Here is a 19,352-nt window from a genome sequence, read left to right on the forward strand (position 1 = left end):
CCTCTGTCCCGAAACCCTCACATCGGCACAGGAAAAACTCCCCAAAATATGAAAAAAACCCTTCAATGGGGAAAAAAGGGAAGAAACCTTAGGGAGAACGTCAGAGGAGGGATCCCTCTCCCGGGATGGACAGACTGCAATGGATGTCATGTGTACAGAATCAACAATGTAAAAGATGTACAATACATTCAATTTCTCTAACTGAAATGATACAAGTAATTGCAAGTAGCAGAAGAGGTGTACGGCAGGACCACTGCAGGGACAACCTCCATCAGATCGAACCACCATCCACAGAGGCTTCTGTGGGGAGGGAGAGCAGAAAGATGTTGGTTTTTGATGACAGTAATATGAATCATATTTAAAGTAATGATGATGGCAGCAGCAGGTGTCAGCAGAGCCATGAGCCAGGAGTCAGAACCGGGGTCCGCACGAAACTATGATCCACGGAGACCTGCTAGGCGAGAAAGCACAAAAAACTCCCGGAAAGAAGCTTAATTAGTGATGTACATTAATAAAGCATGGATGATTGTGGGAGGAGAGAGTGAGAGTGAGAGAGGGGCTCGGTGTGTCCTAAGAAGTCCCCCGGCAGTCTAAGCCTAGAGCAGCTTAACTAAGGGCTGGTCCAGGCTAACCTGAGCCAGCCCTAACTATAAGCAATATCAAAGAGGAACGTTTTAAGCTTTATCTTAAATGAACTGACCGAGTCTGCCCCCCGGACTGAAAGTGGAAGCTGGTTCCACAAAAGAGGAGCTTGATAACTGAAGGCTAAAAATATAACAAGATGAAGATGATTCAACAAAGGTTGTAAATAAACCCTAAAAATAACAGTAATATCATCAATAAACAGCATCAAATACATCTGTGATAACCTAGATCAGGAGTGTCAAACTCATTTCAGGTTTGATACGACTGCCCACATCCGTTTTACCGTTTTGGATTACAAACGAGAAACGAGTGTATTCGTTTTCTGGTTTTTACGGTAAAAGGGACGATCAAAAGGTACACGGACCTTTGTGCAATACCCCCCAGTTCTAAAACTGCCGAGCGTGCAAGCCCCTAAATATAATAACGTGTCCATATATGAGGCTCCACCCCTGCTCTCACACGCAAACACGTACATGCCAAATATCCTAATATGCAGTGAACTTGTGAACAACGCGAGGCGTGATGATCCGAGAGCCTGGGGGGATGGACATCCCTGTGCTCCAATGGGGCTCTCCGAGGGTCCTAAACAGGAACCGCCTCCATCATAGTAAACCAATCAAAAATGCTCTTAAAGACTGTATAATCCGAGCGCACTGTATTTGAAAAACTTTTTGACAAAAGGGGATATGGACCCAACCAACTCTATTTGGGGGGGGACTTCCTCGCATGGTACAACCCATGCTGAGGTTGCGGTGAGAGAATGCGGAACGTGTGTAGGCTACTTTAAGGGAAGATGGACTAACGTGATAAATGTCAAAAGTGTAAATTCTCAACCGGCCGAGAAGTGAAGCGGCCCACCGGGAACTCCCCCGGATTACCCACCCCGGGCCTGTCTATACACCTGACCCGCAACACCCAACTTGCACAGTGTAAGTAATAACCCCACCAGGAGCAGGCTGCACGTTTCCGTGTGGGATTCAAGGTGCACAATAAAGTCACGTCTAGTGCTCACTGAGAGAGCTCAGGTACTCAGGGAGCCACTGGGTGGGGAAGATGCAAACCTATTTCCCTGGGAAATGACCGAATGCATAACAAATGCGTCCACTCAACTGCGCGGGAAGGAAGAAGCGCCCAATCATTTAAGTATTAATAGTATTATTATTATTAATATTATTAATAAGTATAAGTATTATTTTGACCCAATTACAGATGACTGATGGGTCTATTTGAGAGCTGCGTCTCGGTGTCATTTTTAAAATCCTATATGTCATGTTGCTGCTTGAGTCCCAACACACCAACAAAAGACATATTGTTATTAATAATATAAAACGTATCTCAAAGTCCACAGCACGACAGCCTGCTGGTGGCATGAGGAGTCAGATAAAGTTGCAGAGATTGACAGGTCACAACTCGTTGAGGCGCGCTCCCCTTCACCGCAGCTCGCGGAACGTAGAACGCCCGTGAACGCGCGCGCGGTGTCACAGACTGCCGCGAGACATCCGGAACAGGAGTTGACTTGAAGCCACTGTTAATTTATATATTTTTATACATCTCCTACACGGTGAGTAGAGCGATAAGAAGCTGATTGATCTTCTTCCCGGACTGTCACGTTGGATCATTGGTTCCGTCGCCTGGATGGTTTTGATGGGATTTCTTTCTTTTTTTCTCCCGAAGCGTTCAGGGGTCGTTCGTGCTGGCATGTGTAACCATAGACCATATGTGACATACTATTTAACCAATATATTTGATATGAATATAAAATGTGTGAATAAACCCATTGGTATTGTGTGGCGAAGCGTGGAACTTGTACAGCTGGGTGATTTGTGAGATGTTTGTGTGTAGTTTGTGGTTTTTACTTGTGTGGCTACTCTCTCACTTTGCGCTAAACAAGCCAACCTTTGTTGTGAGTGACTATGACTGTTGGTTCCACGAATTTTCACCACATCCATGTTGTTTTGCATAGCTGCCAAGTGTGCAAATATTTTGATCCAAGTTTGGATACAAAACATGAGACAGAGCTCCTAAAGCATGATCAACTATCAGCAGTTCTTCTGCAGACAACAAAACTGCAACCCTGACACACATTTGATTCCATTATCCTGTGAGGTTTGCCTTTTTGATTGTTCCTTTAATCTCTTCATTCTAGATGCGTTCCTCATTTAAGCAGTGTTTTGGACTGCTTTTGATCAGTGTACTATTGCTATCCCTGTTCTTTGCCTGGAGCCCTGGGAGCCTTTCAGTGGTTGACATACGGCCAAAACTGAGGGGTCAAATAGACATAATCCTCGAAGAGAAAATACAAAACATCATCAGTGGCTATGATGTGGCACAGTAAGTTATACGTCAGCATGTATACATTTAGTTCTGAATTCTCATTGTCATTAAAAACCTTTTTTTTTTTTGATAGTCGTTTGGCTCAAAATACATGCATGTGTCTGGCTGATGAGGAGACCTTTCGCCTGCCGTTCTCCAATCTGCTGTTCCCCCGAGTGTGGGCCCACAACATTAGTCTTGCCTTCTTAGAGTCCCACCCCGACCCCAGTGGTGTCCAGCGTCACAGGGCTCAGGAGTACAGCAAGTTTCAGGAGAGGTAAAGTTCAAATGATTAATCATTTAACAGCGAATTAACAAAATATTCTCCAACTCAGTGAAGGATACCCTTTTGTACTTGGTGTCGGATAGAATCCTTTCATTTTTACATGGTCGTGCAAGATCCACGGTACATTTTTATTGCAGGGCTGCGCAGCAACAGAAAGATTGTTGTCCAAAATTGCAACAAAAGAAATTAGACACCCAAAAGAACAACTCTGTCGCGGTGGAGGGTGGAGCTGTGTTGCGGTGAAGGGTGGAGCTGTGTTGTGGTGGAGGGTGGAGCTGTGTCGTGGGTGGAGCTGTGTCGTGGGTGGAGCTGTGTTGTGGTGGAGGGTGGAGCTGTGTTGTGGTGAAGGGTGGAGCTGTGTCGTGGGTGGAGCTGTGTCGTGGTGGAGGGTGGAGCTGTGTTGTGGGTGGAGGGTGGAGCTGTGTCGTGGGTGGAGCTGTGTTGTGGTGGAGGGTGGAGCTGTGTTGTGGTGAAGGGTGGAGCTGTGTCGTGGGTGGAGCTGTGTTGTGGTGAAGGGTGGAGCTGTGTCGTGGGTGGAGCTGTGTCGTGGTGGAGGGTGGAGCTGTGTCGTGGTGGAGGGTGGAGCTGTGTCGTGGTGGAGGGTGGAGCTGTGTCGTGGGTGGAGGGTGGAGCTGTGTCGTGGGTGGAGCTGTGTCGTGGTGGAGGGTGGAGCTGTGTCGCGGTGGAGGGTGGAGCTGTGTCGTGGTGGAGCTGTGTCGTGGTGGAGGGTGGAGCTGTGTCGTGGGTGGAGCTGTATCGTGGTGGAGGGTGGAGCTGTGTTGTGGGTGGAGCTGTGTCGTGGTGGAGGGTGGAGCTGTGTCGTGGGTGGAGGGTGGAGCTGTGTCGTGGTGGAGGGTGGAGCTGTGTCGTGGTGGAGGGTGGAGCTGTGTCGTGGTGGAGGGTGGAGCTGTGTCGTGGTGGAGGATGGAGCTGCGTTGTGGGTGGAGCTGTATCGTGGTGGAGGGTGGAGCTGTGTTGTGGGTGGAGCTGTGTTGTGGGTGGAGCTGTGTTGTGGTGGAGGGTGGAGCTGTGTCGTGGTGGAGGGTGGAGCTGTGTCGTGGTGGAGGGTGGAGCTGTGTCGTGGGTGGATCTGTGTCGTGGTGGAGGGTGGAGCTGTGTCGTGGGTGGAGCTGTGTCGTGGGTGGAGCTGTGTCGTGGTGGAGGGTGGAGCTGTGTCGTGGTGGAGGGTGGAGCTGTGTCGTGGTAGAGGGTGGAGCTGTGTCGTGGGTGGAGCTGTGTCGTGGTGGAGCTGTGTCGTGGGTGGAGCTGTGTCGTGGTGGAGGGTGGAGCTGTGTCGTGGGTGGAGCTGTGTCGTGGTGGAGGGTGGAGCTGTGTCGTGGGTGGAGCTGTGTCGTGGTGGAGGGTGGAGCTGTGTCGTGGTGGAGGGTGGAGCTGTGTCGTGGGTGGAGCTGTGTCGTGGTGGAGGGTGGAGTTTTGTCGTGGGTGGAGCTGTGTCGTGGTGGAGGGTGGAGCTGTGTCGTGGGTGGAGCTGTGTCGTGGTGGAGGGTGGAGCTGTGTTGTGGTGGAGCTGTGTCGTGGGTGGAGCTGTGTCGTGGTGGAGGGTGGAGCTGTGTCGTGGGTGGAGCTGTGTCGTGGTGAAGGGTGGAGCTGCGGTCTCCCAGCCTGAGGAAAGAAACTGCCCTGACGTTTGGAGGCAAAACAGCTGACGCCTCTCTATCTCTTGCCAGATGGGAGCCAGTTGAACAGCTTGGTGGGGTGTGTACTGACCCTACTACTAACCGCCCTCCAAATGCGGATATACTGTACAGTCGTCTCCATGCGGCACACAGGTTTAGCAGGTTGAGTTAACCGCTGGAGGGGAGGAGTTGTGCCGTGTTGACAGGCTTTACACGGGCGGCGTTGTTTGCTTGACTATTAGCTGACAAAGGAATTCTCTTTTTGGACATGAGGCAGCGTGTCATCCGACAGTGTTGTTTGCCTGACACGGTGCTTTGCTCTCATCACAAAGAGCAGAAATATAAAATAAACGTTATATTTACCTACAAGAAGACAGTTTAGCCGCAAACTTCAAGCTGATGCTCTCTGGGTGTTGGAGAAACCTCTTCTAGTGTGTGCAGTCTGTAAACTGACTGCATGTCTCTGATGGCTTTCAGTACTGGTTGAATTGATCATTATTTTTATTGTTGATGTCCATCTGAGCACTACCAGAAAAAATGGGTCTTCAAATGGCGGTTTTATCTTCCTGCAATCCAGAATTACATTACATGTCATTTAGCTGACGCTTTTATCCAAAGCGACTTACAATAAGTATGTAAAGATATTCAATACATAATTGTGTCAAGCAAATGAAAGAAGAAAAGACCATTAGAATTCACAAGAGTTACTTGATACAGATGTTTATGAATGTACACTGCTCATAAAAATGTGCAATCTTCCTTCTAAGGTCCTACAGTCCTGCAGATGTGCTTATTGTAGCTGAGGCCAACAGTCCTCTCCAGTATCCCACTCAGGGCGTGGAGGTGCGACCCCTCAAAACCATCATCATTCCAGGTAAAAGTACCATTGCACTTTGTTCAAAGCGTGTACATTGCATCTATTTTTAGTTTCATGGTGGAATTGCTTCACTGTCGTCTCACCTCATATCGCTCCCTAGATAAAGTAGTAGTAATTGCTTTATTCCCATAGGTTTGGGTCTTAAAGAAGAAACCGGGTCCAAGATCAAGCACACGGTAACTTCTTTACTTTGCGGCTTTTATCGGGGTCCTCACCTGAGTTGACAAACCTCAATTTTTTTCTGTCCAAATATTAAGCTTCTTTGCCTTTTTTTTAAAACTCAAAAAACTCTGCATTTGGTGCACAGGTTTATTTGACAGCAACATTGGGGACTTTTGATGTCGCTGCTACAGTGGAGAGGGTCTCTGTTGAAGGACAAGGAGAGAAGCACATGATACTTTCCAGTCCTCTTCTCTCCGCTCTAAACAGACAGCTAAAGTTTGTCACTTACACAAACACTGTTTTTCATCCCAAGACTGCCGATACAGGTAATGGAGTGTATTTTGATATTAAACGTAGAATGTTATGTTTACTTGTTCAATCCTGATGGTCTGAAGTAATACGCAACGCTTTGAATCAAGTAGTAATCAATCAAAAGACCTCATGGGAAGGAGGTATGGGAGTACTACGTTCTGTGTGCCAGTGGAATAAGTCAAACGTTTGTTCACACCTTCTCATTCAATTCGGTGGTCTCTTCTTTTTCTGCAGTTCAGTTTAGCACTGATGTTCACCAGTCATTTTTCACCATTAAAGTTGGACATGGAACGCTACCTAAACTTTACAACTCTGGATATCAAAGCGGTTTGTGAGCAGTAATGCCTTTATCACATTTGTATTCTTCTTTTTGTCAATTCAAAGTGTTTAAATGCGCCATTGTGATGTTTTCTTTTGTTTGTTTTCCCATTCAGAGTACAATATCAGTGCTCTTGTTACCATCGCCACCAAGACCTTTCTGCGATATGACAAACTCAAAGACCTCATTGACAGCATTCGTCAATACTATCCCACAGTTACCATTGTGATAGCAGATGACAATGAACACCCACAGCCAGTGACTGGCCCTCACATTGACCATTACATCATGCCTTTTGGAAAGGTAAGGAAGGGTTGCTATGTCTCTATGGAGTGTTTGGGATGATGGTTACTAACCTGCACAGTTGTTGAGTGTTGACCAACCTTCATCTGCTACACACAGGGTTGGTTTGCAGGACGAAACCTGGCAGTGTCACAAGTCACAACCAAGTATGTCCTCTGGGTGGATGATGATTTCATCTTTACTGCAAAGACCAAGCTGGAGATGATGGTAGACATCTTAGAAAAGACCACGCTGGATCTGGTGAGTTGCACACCGAGGCACAGGTCAATGTGATGATATCTGCTGTTTTTGGATGGGGAATGCATATTATATTATGCATGGATACTAACATTTAACATTATATCTGGTGAGATTGTCCTTATATGACTATATGAAATGCACTTACAAAATCAATTCACAATGGCTGTTGCAGGACTTATTAATATCCTGTTCAATGATTTTATTGGGACAAAATGATGTGACTCAACAGGCTACCTATCTGTCACCATCACCATGGAAACAGACGTGAGATGATCTGCACCCTGACGCACAAATCCCCTTGACCATCATAACACAATGTTTGCTTTGACAGTGACCTGCACCTACATTATATACTATATATATATTAAGTTCCAAGCAAACCTCTCCCTCATGCACTCAGCACTAGACCTCAATTTCACATCAATATTAGTATTAGGCTTATTAGAAAATTATGCAATTTTTCAGCTGATTGCAATTAACAAAGTAGAACATTTGAAATAATCAAACTAATATCACCACAGTTTTCATCCAAATTCAACACAAATTGCTACTTTGAATCACTACTGCAGTCTCACAATTATTCAACCCGTTCATTACAAGCATCTTCACTTACTACTTAGTGGAGATAGAGCTGGAAGCATAGTATACAAGTTGAAAGTTTGCATGTGGCAGAAAGAGGAAGCAAATGGTTCATAACCCCTGAATGACTGCAAAACACCTACAGACAAATCCCAGGAAGTAGTCCCGAAAGGCATCTGCGTCCTTGGACCTTTCAACAGCACAACAATGCCATGCATACCTCAAAGCTGCCCACGGCTCGGTTTCAGAAGAAAGACAGACTGGGAGATTTCCAAGTGGCCTTCACAGTCGCCTCACTTGAACCCCATAAAAAGATCTCTGGTGGGATTTAAAGAAGGCTGTCGCAAAATGCACACCAAAGAATATCTCTGAACTGGAGGGTATTGCCCATTAGGAAGTATCATTTTGTGTTGTAGTTGCAACTGTAGGTGGTCTAGATCCTTAAATTGCTACACTAAGATGATATCATAGGGAGTAGTTATACAGTGCGAGTCATTTCTACTGCCATGCAGTTGCACAGATCTTGCATGAGGACATGTAGCTTCTATTGGTGCCTCCTTTCAGATATAATCTAGTGGCCCAGTGGTTCTGAGGTACACGTTCACACTTGCAACATCTTGAAGCTACCTGAATCTTTCTTCGGATCATGGCTTTTACTTTGCTTCATGTCGCGTTGCCGGCATTAACTCTTACCTGTTATTTTTAATAGAATAGATAATATATAAAACGTGTGTGTGTGTGTGTGTGAGGGTGAGACACACATTTCTGTCACCTCTTCATGATTTTTTTTTTGCTGCCAGGTTGGTGGTGCAGTGAGAGAGGTGACTGGCTACGCTGCAACCTTTCGTCACACTATGTCAGTGGAGTATGGGGGAGAGGAGGGTGACTGTTTACACATCAGAACCGGCTACCACCACGTCATCGAGGGATTTCCCAACTGTGTGGTAGCGGATGCGGTCATCAACTTCTTCCTTGCGAGGACGTACAAGGTGCAGGGGGGGTTCAACCCCCGCCTGGCCCGGCACGGCCATCTAGGTGAGTCCATCTGTAACGTTGCCTATTTAAATCTATTAACACGTTTACCACAGCTGTTTTCTCTGCCGCAGAACAGCTGTGATGAAAATACTGACCGGATTTGGGGGGGGGGGGGGGGGAGAGAAACAAAACCAAGGGAAATTCAGTGACTAAATTTTCTTTTGTTACTGCAGAGTTTTTCATCGACGCGCTGGGTTCCCTCCACGTCGGCTCCTGTAGTGACGTGATTGTGAGCCACGCATCCAAGATCATTCCACCCTGGAGCAAAACCGAGTCACAGAAGTCCTACGACAAATTCCGCTATTCGTTTTCCAATGCTGATAACGACGTTCATAAGGAAGACTTCTACTTCAAGAACAGATTCAAGTGCATGACCAGTCATTGAAACTTGTAACGGCAGGAATTGTTTTTCAGGTAAAGCGAAGACTTCCGGAAATCATTGTGTTTAACAGCTTAGCTCTTGCTGTTGAACAGTTTGTGTGGACTTACGGTTTTCTATGGACCGATTGCAGGAGGAGTACCTCCATGCACACAATCACGCTTCACAAAATGCACTGAAAGTATCGCGTCTTGTGCCTTTTTAAAAAAATGTTTCCCAACCATCTAATGAAAAGGGTTTAGATGGTTGCCACGTCAGCTGGTGCTTTGGATATAATAACACAAATGGATAGCTTGAGTGTCCTAGAGTTGTTAGATACTAGTTCATCTCAGACAACCGTGTGAGCAGCGATCCTGTTACTGCATGCATTTTTTTAAAAACAAATAATGTGAACCAAAAGTACTGTTTGTTGAGCTAACCTCGTGTGTATAATGTGACTTGTTGCACTGCACTGGCACCACCTCAACACATGTTTTTCCTTTTGAAGGGCCTTGCTTTTTAATCATATTTATTGTTTACCAATTAAAGATGCCCTTTACTCGGGTATGTATTGTGATTCTATTTGTGCAATTTGCTGTCTATGTAAAAAATGAAAAAGCAACACCTTGCTGTGCCATTAAACTGAATATAAATGACACAAAAACAATGTTTTTTGAGTTATTGAGTGTCGGATGAGCTTCAATGTTAAGCTTGTTTGTAAATTGAATTGTATTTTTTTGTTTTTTGTATTGTATTGAACGGTTGCTAAAAATGATATTACGTGTCCTTTTATCATTTGCAAATCACCCTTCATGACATTTATCTTCATTTCTTAACCATTTCTTGATTCCAATTGGGATATGCTGTAAAATATTGTTGTTTAAGAATTTATTGCTATGGGAACTCCTGTAACTCCTGTGTTTCACCACAAGATGGAAACAGAAGATCAGATAATGATGCCACGTAAAATAAATGATTTTCTATTTGCTGTCTGAGGACTCCAACGTTGTTATCATTCAATGTAACATGCTATTACTACCTACAGTAGTGCTATCATAAGAACACGCAGTAGGCTACTAGCATTTTCATGCTAAAAAAGACCCAAATTTTAAAGTACCTATTTTTACCAGTACATCTGGCTGTTTTCTGCTGTTTTCTAACATATAAATTGCCTATTTGATCCTTTTATACATATTTTACAATTTTCTTGGGTGTATTTGTTCCACTTGGTTGGAGGAGGGGCTATTCGTGGGTAATTAACAACTGTTTGAACATGTACATGATACCTGTGAGTAAGTTTTGTTTACATGGTAAATCCAAGCTTTGTCATTCAATCAGTGACCTTCCCGGATGAGTTTGCCAGGCTACTTTTTGAATATGTTTGTGTACAGTTAGTAAGTCTGCCGGTATAATCTGCCTTAGTAAACATTTGGCCAGAGACTTGTGTTCCACGCTTTAATTGAAGTGGACTACTTCCTCCCAATTAGTGAAACACTCCTTGAGCTTTAAAGGGAAAACCCAAAGGGTACAGTGTCTAGAGGCCTCTTTGAAATATGCACTGGAAAAAATTAATAACTTGGCCATCCAACATCAAGCAAGGAAATAATTAGTTTTTTTTGTTTTCCTTTTTCATCGTGGTTTTAAACTCAAACTGCATTCAGTCTTCTTAGGTCAAAGTAACAGGACTGTCGTGAATGGCACTGGAGAAAACCTTCGACTGTTGGACAGCAGATGACCGCATGTCTGTGTGCTAAGACATTGCTTCCAATCAGGGTAACGGCATCTACAGCTACCCCCAACACCTACACTGTCTTGCAAATCTTTCAGGAGGTTTAGTCACTTTTGGTTTTATAATGTGAACATCTCTCTTCCCGTAGAAAGTGGTGGACGGACTGGATCAAAACGTTTTGTCTAATGTGACCTCTGGTTTAGAGGAAAATATCCGTGAATTGACACCAGCGCAGCTTGCATGATGTGAGGTAAATAAACCAGCATTCTGCGCAACCAATGATCTGCGGGGCTCATTTTTTCAAACATGCCCCCTGGTAAAATTGAAGTCCTCTTTGCGTCATTTGAATAATGCATTTTTCCTTTTCATCATCTCAGTGCAGACACACAGGTCCACTGTACCTCAGCAAACACAAAGACAGCTCTTATTCTCACATCAAAATATAGCACAGTCATGTGCTTCGCATTCCACACTGTGTTTTCCCCTCAAATGTATTCACACACACCAGAGCAACCAAGTATTGATGTAGGTACCTAACCCAATTTAATATGTTCCATTATGAATCACCCAAAAGTTGTTTTTACAGCATATAAACAGTCAAAACAGCCACTGGATGGCACAGTTGCTGAAAAATACAAAAGTAATTTCATAACACAGATGTTGTGGAGTTTCTTGAGTTTTTAGAGATGATATTTTAAGGCATAGTGAGTTGGAAATTACTTTACATGGTTGCATATTCGAGCACATACTTTTAAACATATAAATACCGTATTTAGTAGTAGTACTAGTATTTAACAAACAAATCAGTGCACTTTATATTCATCGGTTTTGCAAACAACAAACAGAAACTAAATAAATATTGCTATGCTAATGTTCCAGCATGTACAAAGACAAAAACATCTCATATACAGTTTTATAGTCATTAGACAAAAAATAATAGTTTTTTTCTTTCTTTTTACACTAGATTGGAGAGTCGTTTTTTTATGCCTTATCTTACTTGCCTTCTGACTACGTGACAGTCTGCAAAAATAATATAATAATTATTGTAATTCGCGATGGGCTACTGTTTTCTTTAAAACACTGATGTGTATATATATATTGGAGCACTGCTATACAGCCGAGAGACTCTGTCTCAACTAAAAGTATAACAACCATTTGCCCTCTTCGGTCTTCTTAGTCCAAGACTGTTTGATGGGAGCATGACTCGTCACTGTCCTCCTGGCTCATACCCAGACAGTCGTAGTGTTCTCTGCAGATTTTTCCTACAGATGTAAAGAAGTTGCTTTCTTTTGGGACAATCCAAGTAATTGGAGCGTTCTTTTGAATTTTGTGCTTTTCAGCTTACCTTCTGTTGTTGAATATACATCACTGCATCATGAACAGTGACGAAAATATGCTGAGGGTTCATGTAGGCCATTAGACCACTTGATGTTAGGATCTTCAAGACACTCTCTGTATACAAATCATTGATGAAGTCAATTGTGAATCAGTGAATGTAATATAAACATAGAATATCATGAGAAAATAAAGCGCTAAATGAAGCCTCACCATTGCAGTTTGACAAATACACATGAACTCCAACTTTCTGGCACTCAGTACATATCTGCAAAAAAGCCGAAAGAGATCACTATGTTGACACAGTGCACAAAGACATAGAGAGAATCCCATGTGAAGTGAAGTTTGAAGCACATGTTGCCTGAGTAGAATTACCTGTGTGAAGAGTCTTGCTCCAGCAACATCAACAAACGTCACACTGCTGCAATCAATTAGCACGGCCTCGACATCACTCTTAGATTTCTCTGCAGGGAGGAAAAAAGGTAAAAAAAATGAAAGCTTAAATTGATCTGTAGCAAAACGTGTAAAGAGCTCAATAAGAAAAATGCCATTTATAATAGACAGACAAAACGTTCTGTTTTAGGTGTTTATATTTAGAATCTGTTAGTTTGTCTCCTCTTGTTATTTACCAGATTTAAAGAACTCATTTTCTGAAGAAAACGATGTATTCGCAATTCCTCTATCCTGAACAGCAATAGATGGGGGAGAAAAACACATTTTTTACGGTGAGAACTTCATATTTTTCATAATGTGGCGGATTCAGTCGTCTCAGTGGTCGTACCACAGTGCTGACGGTGGACTCTCTCTCCCTTTTCTCCAGGGCTTTTCTGGCTTTCTCCCAGCTGCGGATCTTCTCTGGCGTCAGGCCCAGCAGCCGACTCATCTCCTCCCTGAAGAAGCTACGGTTGCCGTAGTAAATCGGCCCGTTGTACGTCAGGATCTTCACTCCAGGAATCTCATAGCACTGAAAGGAGCAAACAGGATCGTCACAACTTTCGATTGGAGGATTGGCTGCATCATCTCTGGTTTGATGATTATCACTTTTAGGAATCATAAACTAGGATTTGATGTATTTTTTAAAAAAACAGCACGTAAGAGCAGGAGCGTCCTCTCACCTTGTTGTGATTCTCCACAGGTCTGTAAATTTCCGTATTGCTGGCCCGACCAAGCACCGAACAACCAGCCCTGTTGGACCATCAGTCATCAACTTCATTTGACCACGTTATAACGTTTGTATTAAGGGGTCCTCTAATTATTTGAGATAATTCTAAGACGCTCTGATCAATTAAACTTGTTTTTTTCCTAGAGCTTTATCATTTCTATAAAACATATATTTAGGTGAATCCTGCTGCAGAGAAGTGGGATCTTTAGTTCATTTGAACATCTCAGATATCGCTTGTATTTCACACAAATAGAGTAATTGGCATCATGCATCATGTTCAGTGCAGGGGGAGTTGAAAATGTACCTCTGTGTGCGGCAGATGACGGTCATCATGGAGAAGACCACTCCGATAGCGAGGCCAAGATCGACGTTGAGGACCACGACAGAGAGCCAGGTCACCACCCAAACCATCTACACCAGAGTAACGTGTAAGTGAAAATAACATTGCAGTGTGTGCAACCTCTGCTATATAAGCTCATGATGGCATGGCCTGATGGATCGTTGTGTATCTTAAGTGGGAAGAGAATCACAAGATACTCCAGATCAGGTGAATTAAGGATGTCTTTTAATCGCTTTTTAAAAAAAGGCCCACAGCCTGAGAAGATAAAGCCAAATAGCTTTGCATTATGGGTAAATTATTGAACTAGTGGTAACTACTGGGAGCCAATCAATCATCTTCGTTTCAGTCTGCTCTATTCTCATGCTTGGAGACCATTTTGCGGAATACTAATACTGTTGTACTTTTCTGTTGCCTTACAAAGTCAATCTTGCTGATTCTCCACAGATCGGGTAAGTCCTGAAACTGTAGGAACATCTGCCTGAGGCTGGTGACGTTGATACATGCCAAGACTGCCTGAGGGGAGAGAGATAAAGGACGAGATGAAACTCTCCTTCTGTTTTTCTCTCATTCTTGTTGCAGATTCACACATATTAATCTCACCTTTGGTAGGTAGTAGAACAGCGGGCCAATCAGAAGCAGAACAATCAGAACCACCAGACTTGTGAACAACCCGGAGAGCTGCAGGAACACACACACACACACCTCATCCTTTATTGAAAATCCCAGTAGCGTCTCACAATATGGAAGATCAGCATGAAAGAAAATCCTTAAACAATTTACTCTTATTCATATCCTTCATTCAAGTTCACTTTACTTGTGATTTTGTAGTTATTTTATTCTATTTAATGTTTTGTACTATCTGGACCTTGAGTATGAAAAAATTAATTAATTCATTAATTTCGACTGAATTCAAGTGACTTGAATCACATAAAAGAATAGTTTACTGGTATTTTGGTTCTGATTGTGACGACGGCTGTGCTCAAAGCATCGGTGAATCAATTACCTAAAAGGGTCCTTTCAAACTATTTAAGTGTTTTCATTGAGTTTCCTTCTTTTGTCTCCTTCTCCAGATTTTTGACTTACAGATTGCTCCTTTATTAATACACAGTGGCTTATAAACGTGACACGCAAGAACCTACTGGACATCACGCACCGTACCTGTGTGTATCCTCCAGCACTCTCAAGTATATTAGTGGTGGCGAGGGTGGCGGAGCTGGGGAAGCACGTGAAAAAAGAAGACACCGTGTTGGAGATACCGTGAGCCAGGAGCTCCTGAAATAAAGCACACGTTCCATCAAAAACAGAAAGTCAAGCATGTCAACAGAAGGCCGGGAAAGTCGCACACTTACCTGGTTGGGTTGTATGGAATATCCATGTTTATCGGCATAGATCATTGCCAGAGAGACAGACACGGCATAACCGACAAATGTTATGGCCACGGTGTCCCCGGCGATGTCAGGGAAAGTGCTCAGGTTGGGCATCCGCGGCCTCGGGAATCTGAGGACAGGAGAGTCACTAAAAACGACCGAGCTCCATGTTATGAGGTCTGTTTTTTTTTTTTTTTTTGGTTCTGATCTAAAAAGTTTACCCAGCTGGGATGTGGCCCACTATCTCGATGTCATAAGTCGAGTCCAGCGAGGAGGCATAGGCCACACACGTAGCGATAATCACCTGCAGGAGGATAAAGGTACAAACCATGACTCCTAACCCGCTCGTTACATTGTGAACAGCAAGCGGACCCCCCCCAGCGTTCACAAATACAGTCTACTAACCGTGAGGATCTCCACGGGTATGGGAGTACGCAGGTGCTGTTTGTAACGCATGTTGATCTCCTTAACTGGCACGAGAACAGCCAAACAAAACAAAGAGATCAGCAGCTCGGCCGTGTTGGTGTGAGACAGGTTCTCCATCACGGACGCTAAAGTCTGAACAGAGAGAGCGGGGTGAGCTCTGAGCCTACGGGCGATCAGTGCCGTCGAGATTTCAACCCCGAAAAACGCGGCCCACCTACCCTGAAGAGGGAGAACGCCCCCGTGTGGCGAGGGAGCCGCAGCCCCAGCATGCTTTGCAGCTGGGATACGGTAACATGGAAGGCAGCGGCGCTGGTGAAAGCCTTGACAATTGGCTCGGACAGATAGGTGGAGAGGAAGCCCAGCTGGAGAGCAAACATACAGAGCTGGGGCACAAGAGAGTGACACATCGCATTAGGAGCTGTGCTCTGCAGGCCGCTAACAAAAAAAAGGACACGTCTGCCGTTAAAGGCGCATTTTTTTATTCCTTATTTCATTTTACCATAATAATTCCCGAGAGGAGCGCTACAGCAGAAGCAACCCCGATCCTCTGGGCCTCAAAGTCGGCCGCTTCAGGCGAACTTGAGTTCATCTCCAGAGGAGTGGGAACCAGCTGCTCCACCACAGAACCAGTCATCAGACTCACCACAGCAAAGGTACCTGAGAACAGACCTCTCGTCTCAGTAATAGTGGAAAGAGGAAGGTAATGGAACCCTGTTGATTAATGAATATACACTATATCATACAAGGAGGTTTTACCTGTGGACACGTGGCGACCTGTGCCAAAAAACATATAAAGCACCACGGGGAAGAAAGAGGTGTAAAGGCCAAATATCGGTGCCACAGATGTGAGTAAGGCAAAAGCCATGCCTGTGTAGGGGAAGAAATTCAAAAACACGGTTTATAAGTGAACACATGTTTTTCATATTTATGTTCAGAAGGTAAAATCAAATCTTAAATAGGCTGATGTGCAGAAGTATTTGACGTGGTTTAAGTACAGAAAGATAATGACGGATCCTACAAAAAAGATAGTCTTTGAGATCATGTACATTTGGATCATTCAGCCTTGTGGCTGTTGTAACATGTTTTCTAACCTCGCTCATGTTCTTTGGATAATTACCAACAACGCAATAATAAAATAACAACTGTCTATTGCTGTCTTTTCTCAAAATATATCATCATCGTCATCATCATGTATCATCAAGGTGCAATTGTTAAGAGTTAAAAATCCTGGCTGATTTTACTCTAAAGGAAATGATCCACAAAATACTATAAAATAAGGTAAGCGTGCTGTCCATGATGGCACATCTCTCACCCTGCGGGATGTGGAGGATGCCAACTGTCAGGCCCCCTATGGTGTCTCCCAGCATCCATTTCTTTAGTCTGTATCTGGGCAGCCAGTCGAAGATGGGAACTCTCTGCCTCAAAAGGTGAAGGCAGGCTCGCTTCGAACACCTGCACCTCCCGGCCAACTTGTCCCGGAGCCGCAAACTCCCACCCGCCGCGTCGTCGGAGCCGTACGCCTGTTTGAAGCGGTCCTCCGTGTAAATGTCCCTGTACACGACCACGGAGTCGCTCATGTCGTCTCCGTGCAGGTGGCTCACCGCGCCAGAAGGTCTGTTTGCAATACATTTATAAGCGAATGTGCGCTGACCTCCGGAGCCATCGCGCTTTCCGGCCGGACTCTCCTCAGCCAATGACCTGGCTTAAAGCTCAGCCTCTTTTTTTTTTTTTTGTTGCTGTTGAACAACTCGTTTTTTTCTCCACATCTTTGTCATGCCTCAGATATCATAAAGGTGTGCTCTTTTTTTTGCCTCACAAAAATCCTCTGGGTCCTACTGCTGGAAGGCACAAGTCAGGCACAACTGACCTTCCTTCACTCACAACCCCTCCCTCCAAACACACACACACACACACACTCAATTCTTTGCACTATCCTGCCCAATGTCCTCCGGAGAGCGACACAGGAGGTACAAGCTCGGAGGCACAATTAAGTCTTTCAGTGTGTGCCGCTGTGAAACGCCTAACGAGATCAAAGTCCTATTGTTGGTGGAGGTGAGGTGTAACCTCAAACCATGTCTGTTAGCGAGGAGTTCATTTCCGAGAAGGATGGATGTCCGTAATGGGTGGGCGTTTAAACCGTGTAGCCACCAGGAAAAGGGGTCTGTCACCAACGGGACCCCCTGTGAAACTCAATCACACACGGCCGCCTGGTTCATGGATCAAACCACACATTGACTCCGATCAGAGCCTGCGTGATGACTGAGATGTTGTTCTTTGTCAGACAGGAGCGAATGGAAGGGGAGTTTGGGATAAATACGGGATGAAAACAGATAACGGACCATAATTAGCCAAATAGCTTTACTTCTCGAAAAGGACATTGCAGCCTCAAGACACGCTCAGTGTGATTGGTAAATGTAAAACAAAAGGAAATCCACCTCAGTGTAGGGTTCCCATGTCATGGGGCTACGTGAGAAAGTGCAGGCTATGCCAGCGTATTGTCTTGTTTTCACGCTGAGGACAACACCCAAGGACTTTGGCTTGAATGTGCCCTGACGGAAAGTTAAAAAACGCGTTAGAACGCCTTTGTTTAGCATTGCATTTGTGGTGCTGCTTCTGCACTGTTGTTTGTGAAGAGAATGTTATCAATGATCCAGTGTGGTAACATAAACATGAGCGTGATAGGTACCACCCAACAGGTCTGATCAATAGTAAGTGGAGGTATTCACCATCCTGATGAAATGATAAAAAAGCCGTGTCCCTTCTTAAAGGGAAATTATTTGTGAAAACCTCTTTTTATCACCTCTATGTTAAAGCTTTAAAGCCAATGTTTTCATCTCCAGATTTCCGTGCCAACAGGAGCCAAATCAACCAAGCACCTTGCTTCACATGCAGATCTAAATTTTCACCACAACCTACCCATCATGCCTTTCTGTTCACTGGTTGTAAATGTAAAAAGGTATAATGTTTCTCCTGAAAACACAACGATGAACGGACTAAAATAATCCCACTCAATCATCATTTTTATCCACATTGAGCGCCCACAAAGTGGAGGTATTTGAGCACCACTGATTGTTTTTTTTGGCCCCTGCTCCGCACCTCTTTACTCTGGTGTGTGCAGCTCGTGCTGATACCGGTGTGTCAGTTCGACCGAGCGGTTTATCTACGAGCTTTACCTCACACGTCGTTTGGAACAGGGCAGGTGGCAGTCATTTGTTTGTTTGTTTTCTTTGTTGACAAAAGGAGAGGTCATTGGTTCTTGCATGAGACGGGGGAGATTGAAGCAAACAGTACGTTTCCATTAAAGAAGACAAACTAAAAAGATGTTAAACTCTGTGTAGAGCTGCAGGGTTCGATCATAACTGAGTTCATCGCTGCAAGACAAGTCTGACTAATGGTTCATTTTAATCTGATGGATATGAAGTCATTTCCACTTTAACATGTCATCATCCCAGAAGAAACCATAAAAAGCAGGGGGTGTTTGTAATCCCACAAACAAAGACAAAGAGTCAGGTCAAATAATTTAATCCTGAAAAATGACAATATTGAATCTATTTTTTCTTAATTTAACAAATGAAAAAAATGGCCAACAGTGACGGAAAATGTATTTATTCCATGTCGGAGACATAACTATGAGTCATAATAGGCAAAGTAATCAATATAATGTATGATGTGTCCCTGTTCACTAATGTCTTGAACCAAATGAAATAAACAGACCCGCACGGAGAACTGTTTTTGTTCCAGTGTCATTTTCCTAAAACGTCTGTGTGTCTCTGGTGAAGACGAGATGTAGTGATAGAAGGGACTTCCTACAAATGCCTGGAATGTGGGCTATTGTGTTGATCAGCTCCAGAGGATTTATGAACATACAGACGGCGTGGTGTGTTTGCAGACTGTTTAAACAAGATATTTATCAGTGGTAAAAGGAAC

The 19,352-nt window shown here is 44.2% G+C and overlaps 2 protein-coding genes across 3 annotated transcripts; one reads left to right on the forward strand and one right to left on the reverse strand.

The window, feature by feature from the left end:
* Positions 1 to 1,859: 1,859 nt before the first annotated feature.
* Positions 1,860 to 10,054, forward strand: b4galnt1a (beta-1,4-N-acetyl-galactosaminyl transferase 1a). Of its 2 annotated transcripts, XM_062564561.1 has the most exons (11): positions 1,860 to 2,206; positions 2,792 to 2,976; positions 3,053 to 3,235; positions 5,649 to 5,755; positions 5,891 to 5,934; positions 6,066 to 6,246; positions 6,467 to 6,559; positions 6,667 to 6,854; positions 6,954 to 7,094; positions 8,474 to 8,708; positions 8,882 to 10,054. In XM_062564561.1, exons 2-11 carry the CDS (start codon positions 2,792 to 2,794, stop codon positions 9,091 to 9,093), a joined length of 1,569 nt encoding a protein of 522 aa, XP_062420545.1. In that variant the 5' UTR covers positions 1,860 to 2,206; the 3' UTR covers positions 9,094 to 10,054. The 2 variants fall into 2 exon arrangements, with proteins under 2 accessions (XP_062420545.1, XP_062420548.1); XM_062564564.1 differs by lacking the exons at positions 1,860 to 2,206; positions 2,792 to 2,976; positions 3,053 to 3,235 and adding an exon at positions 4,742 to 4,960.
* Positions 10,055 to 11,326: 1,272 nt separating this feature from the next.
* On the reverse strand, positions 11,327 to 17,155 carry slc26a10 (solute carrier family 26 member 10). Its single transcript, XM_062564579.1, has 18 exons — positions 16,738 to 17,155; positions 16,182 to 16,292; positions 15,925 to 16,082; positions 15,644 to 15,808; positions 15,405 to 15,557; positions 15,221 to 15,303; positions 14,982 to 15,129; positions 14,791 to 14,904; positions 14,233 to 14,310; positions 14,050 to 14,145; positions 13,597 to 13,703; positions 13,246 to 13,315; positions 12,912 to 13,094; positions 12,760 to 12,814; positions 12,506 to 12,594; positions 12,344 to 12,398; positions 12,141 to 12,247; positions 11,327 to 12,057 (listed from the first exon to the last, which is right to left on the reverse strand). The coding sequence occupies exons 1-18, from the start codon at positions 17,000 to 17,002 to the stop codon at positions 12,019 to 12,021; spliced, it is 2,076 nt and encodes a 691-aa protein (XP_062420563.1). The 5' UTR covers positions 17,003 to 17,155; the 3' UTR covers positions 11,327 to 12,018.
* Between the last annotated feature and the right edge of the window lie 2,197 nt (positions 17,156 to 19,352).

Source organism: Pungitius pungitius, chromosome 1 (genome assembly GCF_949316345.1).
Source record: "Pungitius pungitius chromosome 1, fPunPun2.1, whole genome shotgun sequence".
In the NCBI taxonomy this organism is placed as follows: Eukaryota; Metazoa; Chordata; class Actinopteri; order Perciformes; family Gasterosteidae; genus Pungitius; species Pungitius pungitius.